This window comes from Emys orbicularis, chromosome 23 (assembly GCF_028017835.1).
Source record: "Emys orbicularis isolate rEmyOrb1 chromosome 23, rEmyOrb1.hap1, whole genome shotgun sequence".
NCBI classification, from domain to species: domain Eukaryota; kingdom Metazoa; phylum Chordata; order Testudines; family Emydidae; genus Emys; species Emys orbicularis.
Window position 1 is genome coordinate 10,062,452 of NC_088705.1, and position 19,309 is coordinate 10,081,760.

General features: G+C 54.8%; 2 protein-coding genes across 2 annotated transcripts in view; one reads left to right on the forward strand and one right to left on the reverse strand.

Moving 5' to 3' along the window:
* The window catches only part of CNKSR1 (connector enhancer of kinase suppressor of Ras 1), a 28,701-nt gene extending 15,264 nt beyond the window's left edge, over positions 1–13,437 (forward strand). Inside the window, exons 9-21 of the mRNA XM_065421817.1 lie at positions 1,024–1,152; positions 1,619–1,704; positions 3,936–4,051; positions 5,214–5,395; positions 6,057–6,087; positions 7,994–8,166; positions 9,399–9,472; positions 10,100–10,171; positions 10,604–10,677; positions 11,880–11,944; positions 12,189–12,330; positions 12,958–13,139; positions 13,228–13,437. Of these exons, the coding sequence (XP_065277889.1) occupies positions 1,024–1,152; positions 1,619–1,704; positions 3,936–4,051; positions 5,214–5,395; positions 6,057–6,087; positions 7,994–8,166; positions 9,399–9,472; positions 10,100–10,171; positions 10,604–10,677; positions 11,880–11,944; positions 12,189–12,330; positions 12,958–13,139; positions 13,228–13,437 (1,536 nt within the window). The remainder of the gene's footprint in view (positions 1–1,023; positions 1,153–1,618; positions 1,705–3,935; positions 4,052–5,213; positions 5,396–6,056; positions 6,088–7,993; positions 8,167–9,398; positions 9,473–10,099; positions 10,172–10,603; positions 10,678–11,879; positions 11,945–12,188; positions 12,331–12,957; positions 13,140–13,227) is intronic.
* A 3,149-nt stretch (positions 13,438–16,586) lies between these two features.
* On the reverse strand, positions 16,587–17,186 carry LOC135893742 (claudin-1-like). Its single transcript, XM_065421662.1, has one exon. The coding sequence runs from the start codon at positions 17,184–17,186 to the stop codon at positions 16,587–16,589; it is 600 nt and encodes a 199-aa protein (XP_065277734.1).
* Positions 17,187–19,309: the final 2,123 nt, after the last annotated feature.

Here is a 19,309-nt window from a genome sequence, read left to right on the forward strand (position 1 = left end):
ATGAGGCACCACGAAGGTCTATCCAAAATGAAATGTTTCAGTATTTGAACAAAACCTGAACTCTTTATGGACATTCAGGTTTGCAGCAACAATAAAACCAATTTCCACAGAAATCCAATACTTAGTGTAAAAATTGTTCCACTGAAAACCAGTTTTCCTGGGGACAGGTTTCAGAGTGGTAGCCGTGTTAGTCTGTATCAGCAAAAAGAACAGGAGTACTTGTGGCACCTTAGCGACTAACAAATTTATTTGAGCATAAGCTTTCATGGGCTAAAGCCCACTTCATCGGATGCGTGCAGTGGAAAATACAGTAGGAAGATATATACACAGAGAACATGGAAAAAATAGGTGTTGCCATACCAACTCTAATGAGACTAATTGATTAAGGTGGGCTATTATCAGCAGGAGAAAAGAAAATGTTGTAGTGATAATCAAGATGGCCCATTTCAAACAGTTGACAAGAAGGTGTGAGTATCCTGCCGACCCTTTGACAAGGAGGATGGCCAGCTGGCTGGCTGCAGGCTATTAGATGAACCTGTCTCTGCCTGGCCGGTGGTGCTGCAGAAATGGACAGTGAAACGAGAAGGGTGTGAATGACTAGCTTACGAAACTGCATTGACGGCCAGGTGTTTAACTGCTTGGTAGCGTTGTTTGGAATCCCTGGTTACTGGGCGGTAGCAGTAAGTAATAAGGAGGCACGGTGGGATTGCTGCCGGCTAGCTGGATGTCTTGTGAAGTGCGCGGTTGCCGAATCGTGGTTCTGGTGACTATAGATTCCCTTGCGCACCATGGAGCTGTAATCAAGGCAGGTGTCTAAACCCTGACCATCGATTGTACCAGGTGCCCAGGGAGAGAAACATCCCCTTTCTGAAATCCTGTGGTAGTGGTGCACGTGGCCTTGCCAGCTGACAGAGCCATGTAACAGAGTAGAATGACTTGCGGAGTTGCCTGTTTCAAACAACCCATTCAGTGCGATTCGGCCTGTGCTGGTGATGAGCACTGATCTGCTAATCCCATGCATAGGTGGGTTGGACTCGAGTGAATCTAGTGAAGAAAATACTCGAAAAGCCAAACCAGGTGACGTTGGTGCTGAAGAAGATTCCACTAACCTCTGTGGGGTCCCCGTGTTCCCCCAGGTCTCCATGCCATCAGGTAAGCAGGACCCGGTACCTGCACACCCCCAGCATGAGAACTGAACCTTCACTTGCTGTGCTGAATAGGCAGTGACTGGCTAGGAACCCAGTTGCGCTGGGCTCAGCGCATGCGTTCGGAGATGGATCACAGGGCCCTCTTTGCCCGGTCCCCAGGGCTAGCAGTAGCTGCATTGGTGTCTTTTGGTGGGGGCACCAGCTCCCATCCCCACCCAGTGTGCTCCCAAATCCTCCTTGTGCTGGCTGGAGGCTCCTTTCTGGGGCTGAGCAGTTCTGCAGCTTCCCTTTCACTCCAGTCCTTATCTCGTGTCAATGCTTTTGTGAAGTGCCCGGAGTCTGGTCTGACTCCGTGCTGAAGGCATTGTCCCAGCAGCATAGAAGGGCGGTAGTAAGGTGACCCCTGCTCTGCTGTGTGTCTATTGAGCTCCAGTGGTGCGCAGGATGGAAATTTGCTGGCTGTTTTATAGGCACCTGGAAGCTTCTCGGATGCTGCAGAATCTCCTGGCTTAGAAAACAATGACTCTCCAATAAGCTTGGTCTCCCTGCCTTCCAGGTAAGAGCCCAGAACCTTAATCTGAAGTGGCTTCCTGTTGCTTGTCTTCTCTGCCCTTGCCGCTGTGTTGGGAGGAGTGACTAGTCATTGTCTGTTACCCACAGAAAGGTGGGGCGGGCAGGCAGGGACCTCAGAGGACTAGTCCAGCCCCCCGTGCTGAGGCAGAAGTAAGTAAACCTAGAACCAGCGTTTCTCAGATGTGGCCACCAGGAGCTTTTCTTGCAGCCACAACCTATGGGGGGGAAGTAACAGCCCCTCCCTCTCCCTGTTGCTCCTGGATGCACCACCTTGTTGTTGGTTGCTGGGGCTCCCAGCAGGGGTTGAGCCCTGTCCCCCTCTGGAAACACCTGGGGCACAACGCTGGAGGAGCCGGCAGCCGGTGAGTTCCCCACCTTCCCAGGGGCGGTGGGGCTCAGGCTTTGGGCTTCCGCCCTGGGGCGGTGGGCTGGCAGTGGGGCTTTGGCCTCCAGTCCCAGGCTCCAGCTGCACGGCAGCAGGCCCCAGACTCTAGCCCCCTGCTGCCACCCCCAGCCCCTCATCCAGGGTTTAATTTGTCCCCAGGTTTGGCAGGGCTGAGTACGTCTACTGTGAAAAGTGATACTTGTGCGTTTGTTAATTTCACTTTTCACAACAGACTTACTAGCTAGCAGTAAATCTAGTACAATGATTTGGACGTGTCTATGTGCATATTTATTTGTTTTTCCTAAAGCTAATTAAGTATTTTAGGAAAAAGTGTGAGAGTGGCCACCAGCAAGAGTTGGTGGCCGCACTCTGAGGCCATCAAAACATTTGTCCGGTGAACCCCTGACCTAGACTATTGTGTTCCAAGTTCGATAGCTTTTCCTAATATCTAACCTAAATCTCCCCTGCTACAAACCAAATTACTTCTTGTCCTACTCTCAGTGGACTTGGAAAACAATTGAGCGCGGTCCTCTTTGTCACACCCTTTCAGGTGTTTGAACTCTGTTATCATGTCCCCATTAGCCTTGTCTTCTCTAGACTAAACAGGCCCAATTCGTAGGCCGGGCAAGTCAAAGACCCTGCTTCTGTAGGTTTGCTCAGGTAGACGGTAGATCTGATAAGATCACGGTCACCAGAGCAAGGTTCCTGTTTTCAATCTCACATGCCAGGGAAATTTTTTTACGTTGTTGTGAATTAATTATAAGCAAAACTATTTGTTTCCTTAAGGATCTTCTGGGGGGAGGGGTGGGGAGGTAGAAAAGATTAAAAACATCTCTCCTCCTCATCCCATTCTTCCCCAAATGCAAAGGTTCCTGTTTCCAGGGAGGAAATGTGGTCTAGTTTTTTTGGATCAGACACTGGGAGTTGGGACTCTGGGTTCCATTCCCAGTTCTGTCATAAATTTGCTATGTCACCTGGGCAAGTCACAGCACCTCCATGCCTCAGTTTCCCCATCTGGAAAAGGAGGAGGAGATGTCCCTTCCTCACAGTGGTGTTGTGGCCTTGCTAGGCAGTGTTTGCCTCATGGATAGAGCCCTGGACTTCAACTCTGGAGACTTGAGTTTTATTCCTGGCTTGGCCGCTGGCCTGCTAGGTGACCTTGGACAAATCACTTTTTTTTTTAAGTCCGTCTGTGCCTCAGTTTCCCCATCTGGAAAATGGAGATAATTTATGAAGTGCTTTGAGATCTATGGAAGATCTAGGCAGTATTTATTCAATTTTTATCTGGAGCCAGGTATGGCTCTATGGTTTTTGCTGCCCCAAGCACGGCAGTCAGGCGGCTTTCGGCGGCATGCCTGCAGGAGGTCCACCGATGCCACGCCTTCAGTGTCCCCCGCCGCCGAATTACCACCGAAGCCGTGGGACCGGCGGACCTCCCGCAGGCACGCCGCCCTCACAGCAACCAGCAGGCCGCCCCCTGCGGCTTGCTGCCCCAGGCATGCTCTTGCTACACTGGTGCCTGGAGCCACCCCTGTTTGGAGCCTCACACTTGTTTTGCCCCACTGACTTTTCCATGAAGTAACGTTTTGCGTGGGAGAGGAAAATGATGCAGAATCAGCTCCTAGATCGCACGTGTGGTGCCAAAGGTAAAAACAGCCCACGTGACCAGCACTGACAGGCGTTTCTTTGCTGAACTGAACTCTGATGAAACGCTCTCACCCACACACAACGCTGGGGCTTGCAGGGCGGCGCGATCCGGCTGAATAGCAAACATGCTACAGGGTTAGTTTGCTGTCAAGTGCTAGTTAAAGGTTTCTCCTCCCCTGAAGCGTGATCGCCGGGCTGGACTCTGCGCTGGATCTCGCCACTGACGAAGAGGAGGCGTTCGACTCAAGCCACCCCGGAGAGGAGACCAGGGACTTCCTACAGCGACTCCCCACTGAAGGTAGGAGAGAGCAGATGCCCTCCGCATCCTGTGGAAAGCAGCAAGCCCTCCTCTGAAAGGCTTTCCACACTGGGGTGAGCTCTGCTTGTTGCAGGCTAGTGGGATGGGATTGTGGGCAGATACTTGACTGAGAGTCCTGTGCAGAGCAACGCCGGGACCATAGATGCTGACTCCGTGGGTGTTCTGAGGCTCAAGCACCCGTGGGGGGGGGGGGGGGAATAGGGGGTGCTCAGCACCCACCAGCCACAGCTGTTCGGCAGGGCCCCAGTGCTGCCAGCAGAGCAGGGAGCAGCTGGGAGAGGGAGGGGGTGCCTTGGGTGGGGGTGGGAGGGATGGAGAAGAGGCGGGACCTGAGGGCGGAGCGGGGATAGAGCACCCACCAGGGAAAAATGTCAGCCCCTGTGACTGGGACTCCTGTTATAAATGGTCCCTGCCCCAGACACTCTGTCTGCCTCCCGTACAGCGCCATGCACATTTGAGGCCCGATCTGATCCTCTTTGTGCTACTGTAATATAAGTAAGTCAGGAAAGGGACCAAGCCGACTGGAGTCAGGGCAGGTCTAAAGAGTGCTGCCTACTGCTTAGAGCGAAGGCCTGGGTATCTGGTGTCTCTTCCTGGCTTGGCTGCTGACTCACTGTGTGACTTTAAGCAGGTCCCGTAACAGCTCCGTGCCTCAGTTTCCCCATGTGCTGATAGTACCCTCCTTGCAGGGCTCTTCTGAAACTTTCATCGACTCAGGTTCCCAGAGCCCTTGGCGATCTCCTGAGAGATTATCCACTGTGTGATATGTGCAAAGGCACTCCGCGTAGGGCACATGCAGAGCACGTGGTAACATTGATCCTGGAGGGCCAGCTTCCCCGCAGAGCTTGTTTGGTTTGCGTGGCCATGGGGTGGGGGATGTGGGTTGAGACTACAGTGATCGGGTAAAATGTGGCATCGGCCATACAGTGCTTCAAGCCTTAAAGGGTAGGCCCCTTGCAAACCTCTGGGCTTGAGCACCTGGAATGGCGCTCGTGTTACAGAATAAAGGCTTTAGTGGGGCCAGCGGGGGATCTGGCCCTAAATTTTTAACCCGCTGTCTGACCTCTCCGTGCAAGTGAAATACAAATCGCCACGTGGCTCAGAGGTGTTGGCGTCCCCCTGACCGGTTTGATCTTTGCAGGCGCTTCAGCAGCCCCTACGTTGGAGAGCCAAGCTGTGGGGGCAGGATTTGAAGGGCGCAGCTCCCCCGTTGCTGTCGCTCCAGCCAGACCCAGCACCTTGGAACTCGGATCGAAGGAGTCCCCAGAGAACGGAATTGGGAGCAGAAGTCGGGGACCAGAATCTCCCGCTCTTCCAAACAAGGTGAGAGGAGAGCGACCGAGCCTAGGCCAGTCTCTTCCTGTGTGTCCGTACAGCGACAACCCCCTGGGCCTGAGGTGGCTGAGGCCTCTAATGCAGCACACAAGACTAATATAAACATGGATGGGGTAGAGAAGGCCACGTGGGCTCCTAATGCCCCCGCCCTGTAAGACCAGAAGGAACGCCATTAGAAATTTAAAAGGCAACAAATGTAAAACTGAGATGAGAGGGGAAAAAATCTTTAACTTTGGGTGTGGTTAACTCGTGGAACTTGCTGCTGCAGGATGTCTGAGGCAAATAACTTAACAGCACCCTCATCTTCATCCTTGCAAATGATAGGCTCAGGTCTGGCCTAACTCTGCTCCCAGTGAAGTCCCTGGGAGTATACCCTACCCTGCAGTTAACATCACCTGGTGGGCAGGCAGCTGCATGCTGAACTAGCTAGAGCCCTTGGGTGCTCTAAACAAGAGAGCTGTGATTGCCCAGCCATTTCCCACATACGACGGCCAGCCAGCGAGTGCATTGTCTGCTCTCCACTGGCAGGCCAGTGCCGTAGAGAACGGCGCCTCCTTCACTTTGTCTGCCTCCCAAAAGCCTTGTGAGTTGCTTGCATAGCCAGGATCTTTCTAACCACATATATCTGTGTCCTCTTCATCCCTTTCAGAGCAGCACCAAGAGTTGCTCCAGGCAGAAAGGTGAGTGGCCTCCTCCCGTCCCCCTGTGGGCTTGACAATCGTGAGCTCCAGGTTAACCAGGGGATCGGAGCGTTTCCTCCCCTTCCACAAAGGTTTGTTTTTCCCCAGGCCCACGGCACATTCTTAGGTTGCACATTAACTTGGCCACGGGGCCGGTGGCCCAGGGCAGCCTGCCAAAGAGGGCGCCGGGTGCAGGGTTTGCTGAGTCCCACCTGACCTGTAGTAGCTGGGCTGATTGGGTGAGCAGCAGCGTCTGGAGGGGGTGGGGGACCCAGGCTGCAGGGGGGCAGTTGGACGACCAGCCAGGTGACTCCTCTGGAGCAGGGGTGCCCCTCCTCCCTCCTGCTCCCCTGCTGCTCGGGACTGGGAGTGTCCTGTTTGCTGTGCGGGGAAAGGGGGGCAAGGCTGATGTCGGGGTGTCCCCCTCCCCCTGCCCATGCACCTGGTCTCCACTGAGCTGGGGTGACAGGGCAGGGGGGAATCTGTCCATGCTGCTGCCTCTCTGGGTCCCAAGACAGCTGCTTGTGTCTGAACAAGCCTGCAGGCTCCTGATCCGGAGTGCTTTCTTAAAGAGACAGCACGCTCATACTCACTCAGGCGCACACACACTCTCTCTCACACACTCCCCCAAGCACCAACACACACTCTGTGTGTATGTGAGAGACAATTTTCTCTCACACACACACAACCAGGGCTCCCTGCATCCAGGGCTCGTTCCCCACCTGGGCTGTGCTGTAAGGCGAACATCAGGAGCTGCTGCTCTCCTTACCCAGAGCAGGCAGGGAACGTGACCTGGATGCAGGGAGCCCTGACGTTGCTCCTCACTCCCCCCGACACCGCCCCCTAGGGGTGCGTGGGGCAGAGGAGCCGCAGTTCCGTGTGGGCATGAGCAGCAATGCAGCTGCTCCGTGCATCTAGGTCAGTTTCCCCACGGGGGCGCCGGAGGGGGATGCAGGGGTGTTAGGGGTGAAGGGGGCACAGTGCAGGGGTTAGGGGGGGAAGGGAGTGTGGGGATCCCAGGGAGCCCATGAGGGCAATGGGGAGGCACCATACCCACAGGGGCCAGGGCACCAAAATACAAGTTTGCCCAGGGTGCAATTTCCCTAAGGCCGGCCCTGCTTGGCCACGCAGCCAGGAGGGAAGAGGGGTCCCGTGGGCTGTGGCCCCCCGGCGTTCTGTGCCGCGTGGCACTAGATGCAGGACGCACTCAGGCTGCATAGACCCAGAAGGAAGGGCCAGACGTGGTGCTTGGGGCTGCATGCCAGGGAGCAGAGCACGGCCCAGGCAACCCTCCGTCTGGTGCTGCTTCTCTTGGCTGCGGAGCAGAATCCGGGTGTTTCTGTTCGGAGCCTGGGGCTGGGAGAACCTTTCTCTTCCCCTCCCCACCCTTCCTCCCTCCTCTGCTCCTTGGTGAGGGGCTCAGCACTGGGCCGAGCCAGGCCGGCTGTGCTGTTCCAGTCCCCTCTTCCCCCGCCAGTGCAGCTCCTTCCCCATCTCCTCGCTGCCGGGTGCCAGCAGCTGCAGCCCAGAGTGGTTTGGGGGTATGGAGAGAGTCCCTCCAGGGGCTAGGCTGAGAACCACCAAGCGTATTTCCTTTGGGAGCAGAGGCAGACTGGGATGAATGGCTGGTGCTTTAACGGGCCTGGGCACCCAGGGCCCAGGCTCACCGTTGTCAGGCACCAAAAAGAGTGGGACTTTCCCCCCTGCCTACAGCGCTCTTCCGTGTCTCTGCTGTCCCCTAGCAGTGAGAGGGCGCAGAGGGGTGGGGATGAGGGAGCCTCGCAGACAAGCTGCTGACAGGGCACGGCTGGGGCAGGATCCCTTGGAGGCTGGTGGCTCCTCTTTTGGAGAGAGCTCCCCTCCCCGTGCCTCACGTCCCCCTGCCCCCTCTCCTCCTTCCTTGCAGGAGTGGCTACCAGGCTGAGCCGCCGGCGGGTGTCCTGTCGGGAGCTGGGCAAGGTGGACTGCGATGGCTGGCTCCTGAAGAAGAAAGACCACGTGGGATTCATGTCCCAGAAATGGAAACGCTGCTGGTTTGTGCTGAAGGGCCACGTTCTCTACTGGTACAACCAGCCCAGTGTGAGTGCGTCCCATGAGCTATACTGGGGGTTAGTGGAAAGGGGCAGGTGGGGGGGGAAGCAGAGGTGCCGTGTACTCAGGGGGCTTGGGGCAGGAGGGAAGGGGGTGTTGGCTGCTGGACTCCAGAGATCCTGGGACAAATCTACAGGGACCGTGTAAAGTGAGACAAGTTCGACTTCGCTATGCTCGGAGCCCAGTGGACTCCCCCAGGCCTAGGTCAGCCCAACCACTGATGGGTCAGGGAGTCCTTGCTGGTGTGCCGAGGAATCGGACGTCAGCGTAAGAAGTTTAGAGTAGGGGGTAGAGATTTCTGTGCCCTTCCCTCCCGTTAGCAGCGGTCCTCGCTGCACCTTCTCTTCTGGCCCAGTTGGTGCATGTCCCCAAATGAGACTCCTCTACGCTCCAATAACTCAGTGAGCCAAATTCAGAGGTGATGTGTAAGAGGGGTGGGCGGGTGTAACAGCCCCACAGAGAGAGCTGGAAGAAGGTGGATCCTGCACCAGCTTTGTGGGCTTTTCCCCCACCCTCTGACTCCACCAACCCCATTTATAAGGAGGACCCTGATCTCCTCTGTAAAGCACATTCAGGCCTATGTGCGGAAAGGCTAGATAAGAAGAGCTGGGGATTATTATTACAATCCTAGAATATCAGGGTTGGAAGGGACCTCAGGAGGTCATCTAGTCCAACCCCCTGCTCAAAGCAGGACAAATCCCAGACAGATTTTTGCCCCAGATCCCTAAATGGCCTCCTCAAGGATTGAACTCACAACCCTGGGTTTAGCAGGCCAATGCTCAAACCACTGAGCTATCCCTCCCCACAAGGATGTCTCCAAGGACAGCATGATGTTCCCGGAGTAAGCTGCACGTTGTTGCTTTACCTTCTTGGCCCAAATATCAGGGGATATCCGTGTTAGTCTTTAAGGTGCCACTGGACTCCTTGTTGTTTTTGTGGATACAGACTAACAGATTTATTTGGGAATAAGCTTTCGTGGGTAAAAAACCCACTTCTTCAGATGTCTTCATGAAGAAGTGAGGTTTTTACCCACGAAAGCTTATGCCCAAATAAATCTGTTAGTCTTTAAGGTGCCACCGGACTCCTTGTTCTTCTTGGTACAGTGGCTCTCCTGGCCACTGAGTCCCGCGTGATGCCCCAAAACCAAATGAATCTTGCTTCTAAATGCCAACGGCAGCAAAGCCCCCTGGGTGTGACGTGCTCCTTGTTTCACCGCTCAGGACGAGAAAGCCGTAGGCCTGATCAACGTGTCGACCTACGACCTGGAAAGCACCCGGGAGCAGAAGAAGAAATAGTGAGTGCGTGAGATGCTGGGCAGAGACCTCGGCTTCGGGAGAGGAGGACCCTGAAGCACCCAGGAGCTGCCTGCTTGCTGGGGATGGCGTGGGAGCATTCTCCGTAGGGCAGCACATCCATTGGAGCGCTTGGTGCCAAGCGGACTAGCCGTACGCAACGGTGCAGGAGCTCTGTGTGGGGAGATGCTCCCAGCTGCTCCAGTCCCCGCCTCTCCAGCAGGAGGCACTGAGTAACGGTGCAGGAGACCTGGCTGTAGGGGAAACAAGCAGCCCTCTCCCAGCAGGAGGCGCTGTAGGGCGTGGTGCCGGAGAGCCATCTACCAGGTGGAACTTTAGAGAACTGCCTCGAGGGAAAGGCTCGCTCCAGGCTGCTCATTGCGGATGGGTTTGAATTTGATTAATGTCGGGGGAAGGGGGAGGGGAATTTAAAAATCCCAAAGAAAAGGCTCTGTTGAAAGTTAAGGGTGAACATGTGTTTCAGCAGAGCCCAGCTAGCCCCAGGGGAGGCTGGAAACGGGGCTAAGAATGGGACACTAGCTTCACTCTTAACTAGGGGGTAGTTACAGCTGCCTGCTAATAGGGGAGGAATTGTGGAAAATGCAGCCACGTCCTTGTTCTTCTTTCAGTGTCTTCCAGCTCTGCCATGAGACGTACAAACCTTTCATCTTCGCAGCAGAGACTCTGGCTGATCTGAGCATGTAAGTAACAAGCCGGGCTGTCCCTGCGTGAATCTGACATTGCTAAGCAAACACCCTGTGGTGATCCATGATCGGCTACAAAACCCCTCGCCTCGCTCGCTCAGATGCAGTTAAGCTCCAGCATCCTAGGGAGGGGCTGAACCAGCCCGAATCTCCAGTTCCTGTGGTCACTGGAGGCTGTGTCCAAATGGCTGGTATGATTCAGTGAAGACCGTGGTTCTCAGACTGTGATTTGTGGAACCCACCCCGAGGGTTTGGGCTGCTGGGAAGGGAGGTGGCTGTGGAAGAGGGCTGGATCTCTGATTCCGAAAAGCATTGGTCTGAGATGGCTTTCCCCACGCGTGAGGTGGTTCGTGTGATGGAAGGGGAAGTGCCTGGGAACCTGGGAGGGGATCTCTTTGGTGACTGTATGTGATCTGTTTGTCTTTCCAGGTGGGTGAGTGGTTTGATCGCTGCAAAAACCAAATACAAGCTGGCCCAGGAATCGCTCCCGGCCAGAGAAGAAGGTAGGAACCAGGCACCTTGCGAACCAGTTATTACATGCCATGTCCCTACAGGGTGACTGGATGAGCCTCTCCCAGCATCCTCCTGACTCCAGCGGGCTCCACTCCCATATCTACATAAACTGGGGCGGGATAGTTAGCTGGGGGGGGGGGGAGGCAATGCTGGAAGTGGTCTGAAAAGTGGGGGGGCGTCTCTCGTAATCTGGGAGCAGCCACTTCAGGAAGACAATGCTTAAAGTGCATCCCTCAGGACAGTGCTCTCTTTTTAATTGGCTGGGTCTGTGACCCCCACTGGTCCCGTCCCCCCCACACACACACACACAGGTGCACATAGACATGTTAAATACTGGTGGGGAACCAAAGCTCTTGGATCTTGGAGACCAGTAGCCCTCACTAGGGGGAGAGAGGAAAGTCCGTTGCCTCTGGCTTGGGGGTCAGAAGCGTGGGCCCTGTGGCACAGAGCGTCTCTTCTCCAGAGTCCTGTGCTCAGCTGGTGAAGGCCCAACTGCACGGTGACCGAGAGGGGCACGCACGAGCGATTCACGTGGGAGACCTGAAATGTGGCGGGATCCAGCCTGCTGGCATTGGGACTTTTGTAACCTCAGCGCAGTGCTTGCCGATGCACGTGCCTTTTGACAAAAGCGAGGGGACCCCAACTTTGTGTGCAGCGTAGGACCTTTGAGACGAAATGAGGGACACCCCTGAAAAAGGTGGTGAGTTTGGGGTAGAGGGGTCAAAGAAAAGGGTCCCGCTCTGCACTGACTGCAGGCACCCCCCCTTAAGATCAAGAATCCAAAGATGTGGGCAAGCCAGGCTCCGTTCCAGCTCCCGGTCTTTCCTTTGCTGGCCTGGGAGGAGCTTGCTGTGCTGTATGATGGGGAGGGGGTGAAGATGAGAATCCTCTTGCTGAGCCATGAATCCTCCAGTCAACAAGCGGCAGCCGGGCTGGAGCGACGTTGGGTGACAAGATGCAGTGAACTCTAATGGTTAGATGACCAGCTCGGGGACCAAGAGGCCTTGCCCCACCTTCCCACTCTGTGAGGATCATCCCCAGCTGGTAGGCTGGGCCCCTTCTTCTCACTAAAGTGCTGTGAGATCCTTGGATAGAAGAGCTGGAGAAGGGCAACGTGTGCTGTGTGGGAGCGAAGGTCCATGGCAGGTCCGGGCTTTCCCGCTGATTGTCCCCTCTGTGCTTCTCCTGCCAGACTGCTACAGTGAGACGGAAGCTGAGGATCCTGACGACGACACTCCCAGGCCTAGCTCTGAGCTGGTGAGTGTCATCGGGGAGGAGGGCGGATCCTACAGACCAGCTGGGGAGAGCCCTGGCCCTGTGTGATGGGACCTGGGATCAGCTCTTGGCCCTCCCTTTGCGGATGCTGGTGGGCGGTGCTGCGTCGCGGGTGTCAAACGCAGCTTGGCAAAGGGCGAGAGGATTGTGGCTCTTCCCAACCTCCTCGGGAGCTGGGATTCCTTGGTGTTGGGGGAGGTCTCTAAACAGAAATGTTCTTCCTCAGCTGCCAAAGAGAAGGGAGCTGCTAACCACTCTGGAGAGAGCCCAGCCCGGTGCTGCAATGGGGAGCCCCGACTCCACGGGCCCAGTGGGGAGCCCCCTGGGGAGCCCCGTCCCTGGCAGTGGCAGGCCCTGCTCGCCCCTGGGTAAGTGCTAGCGCTGCTGCTCTGAGAGCAGCCTGGATTTGGGCCGCTGAGCATCACCTGTGCTCAGTGGGGCCCCCTGGTGACTGATCCAGGTATAGCAGTTAATGAATCCTCTGCTCACCAAGGTGGTTCTCTTGGTCAAGAAGAGCGGGCTCCAGCGGCCCAGGGGGGCTGTGTTACACAAGCGGGTCCTTTCTGGGGCAGGTGGGCATTGGATGGGGGGGGGGGGGGTCAGGGCTTCTCCTTCGTTGTGAAGAATCTCCTGAGATTTCTCCCCCCCCAACCCCCATCCCCTTTCTGTTCAGCCTCCCCCGGGATCTGCTCTGGTGTGTCAGAATGTCCAAAGGGCCATAGCTTCTGTTGTGGCACCAACATGCCATTCCCTGAGCTAGCCGCTGTGTCTGGGGCCTGTCGTATTTTTCCGGCGCCTTCTGTGGAAGTTCTCATAACCCTCCTGACCACAGAGTACCAGGCTCCTGAACTGCCTGTAGTGCTGGGGCCTGATCTGCTTGGGGCCTTCCTGGCAGCAGGCACCACCTACTCCCCACAAGCCCATCGCCCTGGCACAGAGGCTGTTCCGGCCCCACTCTAACTCTATCTGCTGTGTCCCCCCACCCTCCCATGCAGACTCCCCTGGCGAGGAACTGGAGTCCCTGATTCAGTGTCTGAAGCAAGGCGGGGTGTCTCTCATCGGCACGCGCCAGCTCCTGACGCACGAGCAGTACCGCAAATCCTTCATCAAGCGCAACAAGAACCCCCAGATCAACGAGAGAGTTCACCTGGTCCGGGCCCTGCAAAGCACACTCAAAGTAGGTGAAACGTTCAAGCCCTCTCGCCGTGTAATGCCCTCCGACGCACGAGCACTGAGCAGCGGGGAATGTTCTTTTCCTTTTGCAGGCGAAGGTGGCTGAGCTCCAGATCCTCGATCAGCTCCTGAACGACTCGGAACTGACCTCGGAGAAATTCAGACACTGGAAAGAAGAGCATCAGGAGTTATACCAGGAAATCCACCAGTGGTGGGCGCCCAGGCCCAGCCAGGCTGAAGGTCTCGAAGCAGAACTTGGCGCTGAATCCAGTCCACAGGAAGCTGCCGGTGCGACGCCATAACACATGGAAACGGGGCAGATCCTGGGCAATACGTTCCCTTCATAAACCTCAGTGCAGGGAATAACACGTCCCTCTCTCATTCCGGAGAGAGATTCCTGTCGTCTCTGTCCCAGTAAGAAACGCGATGCTCTGAGAGCAAGGAGGAATGGTGCTCGCTCACAACACGCAGCGCGTCAATTCCACTGGAAAGTGGGCTGCATTTTTAAAGACACCGTTTAAGGTTCTCCCCTGAGAGCAGGATTTTATGTAGGGAACCACTTTTGACAAAGCCTTGTCATTCTGAGGACGAGGGAGGAATTCTCAGAATGGATCCTCGGTTGGGTCTAGAGAGTCTTGCTTGTTTTAAAAGAGCTGCTGTTTCCATTTCCCAGTGATGCTTAATGAATATGCATCGATATACTTCACTGAGTAACTGAACCCAGCGCTGTGAGACCAGGACGGTCCCTCTGGGGTTAATTCTGAGATTGGGATATTCAACATGTTGATGCCTTGGCATTTCTCATCACTCGACATCCATCCAGAGCCCGATCAGAACCAAGAACCCGTGTGATGGAAGATCTTTTATGGATAGAAGTGCTGCCTGGCCCCCTCTGGCTCTGCTTGCGGTGGTAGATATTCATTTGATAAAGAGAGAGGCTGGTTTTCATATATGTACAAATAATTCTGTGTTACAGTGTTTGCTAGTGGACAGAGTTGGACTCCAGTGCCATTCTCTGCTCTGCTGCTAACTCCCGAGTGTGACCTCGGGCGATTGCCTTAGTTTCCCTATATTTAAAAGGGGATAAGACTGATCTGCCTCATAAAGCTGCTGTGTAGTTTCATTAATTCATGTGGCCAAAGCTCTTTGAGATCCTCTGCTGCAAGGCCTTGTTACAGATGTAGGCTGGTTAGCCAGGGTAAAGATCTGATCCAGCTCCCCTCGCTGGATGGATGTGTTGTTGAGTGAGCTCTGCTTTGTTCTGTTTAAACATCCAGGACCTGTCTACACTGCATTGGAAAGCAAGCCTCCCCGCTGACCTCCCCAGACGTGTGCTAGCAGGGCTCACGCTACCGCTCTAAAACTGGCCGGGTAGATGTTGCTTTAACGTTGTGACTTGGGCTCTCGTGCCCACCCACCCCCTTTCATCCCCCAGTTGTCAGAGCCCAAGCACCAGCCCGAGCCGCAGTGTCTCCACACCTATTTTTGCAGCACTAACACAAGTCTGAGGAGGCGGGCTGGGGGGCTCACTCCCGATGCAGCATGGACAGGCTGACACCAGCTGGCTCGCTGCAGCCCTGCCAGTAATTTTAACTAAAATATCCAGCTGTTTTCTAGCATTTTAACTGTCCATTTTTATTTTTTGTTTTGCAAGTGCCTGATCCCAAGTCCCCGTCCTTTGCTGACAAATCAGTTCAGGGCCTGTTTTAGCTAACCTCGACTCTTATAGGAACCAAGGTTTGCTCCAATGAAATGTACCCACCCTGTCCCGCTACATGTGAACCAGAAGCTGCCTCTGGCTAACGGCAGTGAGTTTGCAGGGCATTTCCTTGGCTGCTTAGGGCAGGAGAAGGTTGAGCCTCCATCATCTCATCATCGTCAGCAGCTGCCAGGACTGGAGTCCAATTCGAAGCTTAGTGAGAGTTTTCCTATTGCTTTCAATGGGCTTTGGTGCCTGAGCTTGCCTTCACCCTAAAGTTACCACCCTCGCTGCTTGGTTCTGCTGCCCCAGCTTTCCCTTACTCGCCCCCTCTCTAATTCAGTACCTCCAGCCTCAGCTTGGCTACAGGCTTGGGGCCTCGTTTCTGTTGGGAGGGGGGAAATCCCTCCATCCCTTTCGAGCTTCGGGGAAAGGAAAGCAGCCATTGTTATATATATATTTTTTTCTATTGTCAAAGCTGTTTTATTTTTTTCTAAGCACTCTCCCCTGCCGGATTTGTATACGGGGAGGATTAGGTTTTATGTATGATCAAACCACTTCTCTGTTCCATCCTCAGTCTCTCTGCATCTGGCCACTTATAGCTGGAATAGACAGGGGTTGTTTGAAGCAGGCAAGGTTGGTTTTCTTGGGGCATGAATAAAACTGTGTTGATGACAGGTCCAGCTTTGCCTCCTTTTCTTGGATTTTAAGTTTCGGAATAGCAGCCTGTCACTAAAATGCAGGGAGTAGCTGGCTTCAGAGAGACAGGATCCCACCCCCCACTTTGGCCCTGAGTCTCACCAAACCCCTCTGTGCAATAGTCTTTCTCCATCCCTCTTTCCTTGCCTTCATCTCGCTTCAGGGGCTGGCCTCTCCTGCCCGGAGGGATATTCAGCCCCTCTCAGGAGGAAATAAGATGACCTCAAAGACAGGGACTATGCCAGGGTGTTCTGGAGGTGGGTGATGTCATCATGTGCAGTGTTATCTGAGCACTTCCAGGGCCCCAGACCAGACAGCAGAGCCCCATAGCCCAAGGAGAGCAGCTGAGCACTGCTGGCTTCTGCCTGAGGGCTGGAATCATTTGCATGTCTCCTTCCCACCCTCCCCCAGCAGCAGCAGGCACCATCCCACCCCGATCAAATCTGTGCTTGGAGAGTCCCGACTCCACTGCCAGCTGTGCTCTTCCCTTATCGATGTGCCTCAGCTGGATCACCTCTGGGCCAGCCTCCACTGCCAGTTCTCCACCCCAGCTCCCCCCAGGGCTGCCCTCACGATGCTGCCCCCGCCCCTTACAGATGTGACACAGTTGGAAGCGTGCACTCCCCTTCTGCTGCACCCTCCCTCAGCCCCTTCGCCTGAGTTGGGGGCGGGGGGGGAGAGGGCGGCGTTTTCAAGTAGCATCAGGAAGACAAACCTACAGGCTGGTAAAACCCCAAAGCTGGCAGGGCCCCTGAGACACCTCATTAGGGAAACGATTGTCAGCCCATCTTTAAAATTGGCTTGATTGAGGGGGGTGATTTTCCCTGCCTGGCCGGCCTGTACATCCCTGTTACCAGCAATGCCAGTCCTGCGGGGTTGAAGATGCGCAGCTTGATCCTAGCGCAGCAAGGTAAAGGCACAGTCATGCTCAAGCAGCTACAGCAGGAGACCCACGTGGCCTCAGAGCCCAAGGAAAAGACAGTTGTAGTCCCCCCGAGAAGAGTCCCCAACTCCCTCAGTTTCCTCTCCCAGCACTGGCCTGGTAGCCCCTCCTCAGTAATCCACCTCATAAGGAGCAGCCACATTCCCTGGGCTGCTTTCCTGCTTCCTTTGGAAATTGACGGCCAGGCAGATCCCAGCCAAGATCTCAGCTACTCCGCCGCTCCAGCCAAGGTAGAGACAGGTCCCAAGCCAGAACTTGTCCCCCGCAGGGGTCTGGGGGTTGGCCATGTTCTCTAGGACTTTGTAAGCCATGTAGGATGTGGCACATAGATACATGGCTCCAGAGAGAACCAGCAGGAGTCCAGCAGTTCCCGTAAGCTTGGGGTTGGGCTGGTCTGTCCACCAGTGTACCCCCACATGGGCTAGAGAGTAGCTCAGGACCCCTGTAAGCACTGAGATGACAGTGAGTGCTCTCAGCATCTGCATGGACCAGGAGATGGCAGTCTCCTGGGGGATGGCTTGGCACACCCTGCCCGGCACGCTGATCACTTCCACGCAGCTTTCCCACAGACCGTCGCTGAAGGAAACGTCCCACGGGAAGCCGGGCCGCCTGGAGAATTCTCTCCACTGCGGGGTCACCGTGGCTGCCAGCAGCAAGACCCATCCCATGGGAGCCACCACCAGTCCAAGCACCATGGAGCCAGTTGCCATGGTCTGATGAGAAAGGGCCCTGGTCTCTTAGTCTCTTCAAGGGGGCTCCCTCGGGCCGGGATGCAGAGTTGGGCAGAGACGCTGTGCAATCGGGAAGGCGTTTTCTGGAGCGGAAAGGAGAAAGTCGTCGCTCGTCTCCAGGGCGCTCTCGGGCCGGGCTGGAGGCTGCTGGAGCCCAGGTGAAGCTGTTGGTTATGGTTCTACTGTCCGCATCACCTTGACTTTGTAAATCCTCTGTCGCGAACACGTTTCCTTCCTAACAGTTCAAGCCTGTTGATTAAATGTTAAGTGACCCCCATTCCCACGCCCCCTGGTTACACATTAACGTTGCCCCTCGTTCTGCTCTGGGCCTAGTTCGTGGCCAGACATAACGAAAGGCTCTAATCATTAATATGCACCAGGAAGGGGCCCCAGTGAACAATGCTCTATTGACCTCCACCGGGGTAACTGCACGGAGAGCGCCTTCAGTTAGACCGTTTATGCTGCTTGGATCGCATCAGCCCCAACATGAAGCCTCTGACTGTACCAGGCATGAACTTGGCCCAGTAGCTTCGTGAAGGGCAAAGAGGTTGGAGGATTGGGGTGGGGGAAGGGTGTGAGAGGGGTGATGAACGCCAGCATTTGCGTTGTGCAAGAGGGCATGTGTCTGGGTGGTGGATGGGTCTAGGAGAAGGGGTGTGTGGAAAGGGGACCTGGGAGAGATTGGGTGGTGGGACGGGATTTGGGTGTGTCGGGTTGGCTGGGAGGGTACAGGAAGGGGAGCTCTGGAAGACTGATGGACGTGGCGGGAGGGGAGACTAGAATCGCTGTGCAGGTGTCCATGAATTGGCGGCTGCAGGCTCCAGGTTCTCATTGCCATGGAAATGTTCCTTATTAAAGATGCCGGGTGGCTCCATCCTGTGCACGGTGCTGTACACAATGTACCGCACACACTACACTTTACACTCTATCTAGGCAGTGGGCTAACATCCTTTCTCAGTTACCCCAGCGTGAACCTAGTGTAACTCCAGAGAGCTCATGGCCATTACTCTAGATTTAACCCACATGCCAGAAGTTGGGCCACTGGGTCCAGTGATTGGTGCAACAGAAAATAAATCAGCCCAAGTGGGTTCTAGGCCTGGCTCTGCTCTGGACCTTTCCCCCTGCTCTGCTCTTCTAGCCTCGTGTATTTAAAGGAGCAAGGTGCCAATGTTTGTCTTCCCAAGTGTCCTTATTTCTACTTCTCAAACGTTGCCAGGTGTGGGAAGGCCTGCTGAGCAGAGGGCAGCATTCTCCTCCCCCTCCCACTCCCCACCCCCAAACTGGTGCTCTGTGGTATAAACAGTAGCTCTAAACCTACATAACAACTTTGGCATCTTTCTCACAGTTGGTAGCTGAAAATGCTTAGAGCTTTCCTCCACTCCCGGTACAGGTTTGCTTGGTAGAAATACTTTGTCCTGCTATAGCCCCTTTCAGCCAGCAGCACCTGCATAGGTTACAAAAAGGACCCTCTGGCCAAGCGATCCAATTTTTCTGTTTCTTGAACATGACTGTGGGAGAAAGTTCTCAGGGGTGGGAGCTTGTATGATCAGTGTGGTGTTTAGATGTTGCTTGTGATTAATAGAACTGGGAGCACTGGCTGTTGGGAGTCTGAAAGGCCAGGAAACAGGAAGGAGGGGGGAGGAGTTGAGGAGGTAGAGTGAGAGTTACAGAGGGTGCAGCAGCAGCTTGGTAAAGAGGTTTCCACTTTAAAAATAAAGTCCTGTTGATACAACAATCAGTTACCTTCAAGGTGGGAGTGGTTTCATTGAAGCCAAAGGAATGCTGACAGGTCACTGAAGCATTTTGTCATACAGGGGTTGGTCTACTGTTCGGTACAACACTGCAATGGTAAAAAGAACAGGAGTACTTGTGGCACCTTAGAGACTAACAAATTTATTAGAGCATAAGCTTTCGTGGGCTACAACCCACTTCTTCGGATGCATATGCATCCGAAGAAGTGGGTTGTAGCCCACGAAAGCTTATGCTCTAATAAATTTGTTAGTCTCTAAGGTGCCACAAGTACTCCTGTTCTTTTTGCGGATACAGACTAACACGGCTGCTACTCTGAAAACTGCAATGGTAGTTAGGTGCCTAAATGGCTT

Excerpts from the sequence above, each read along its gene's own strand:
- LOC135893742 (XM_065421662.1), bottom strand. The coding sequence starts at position 17,186 with ATGGCAACTGGCTCCATGGTGCTTGGACTGGTGGTGGCTCCCATGGGA.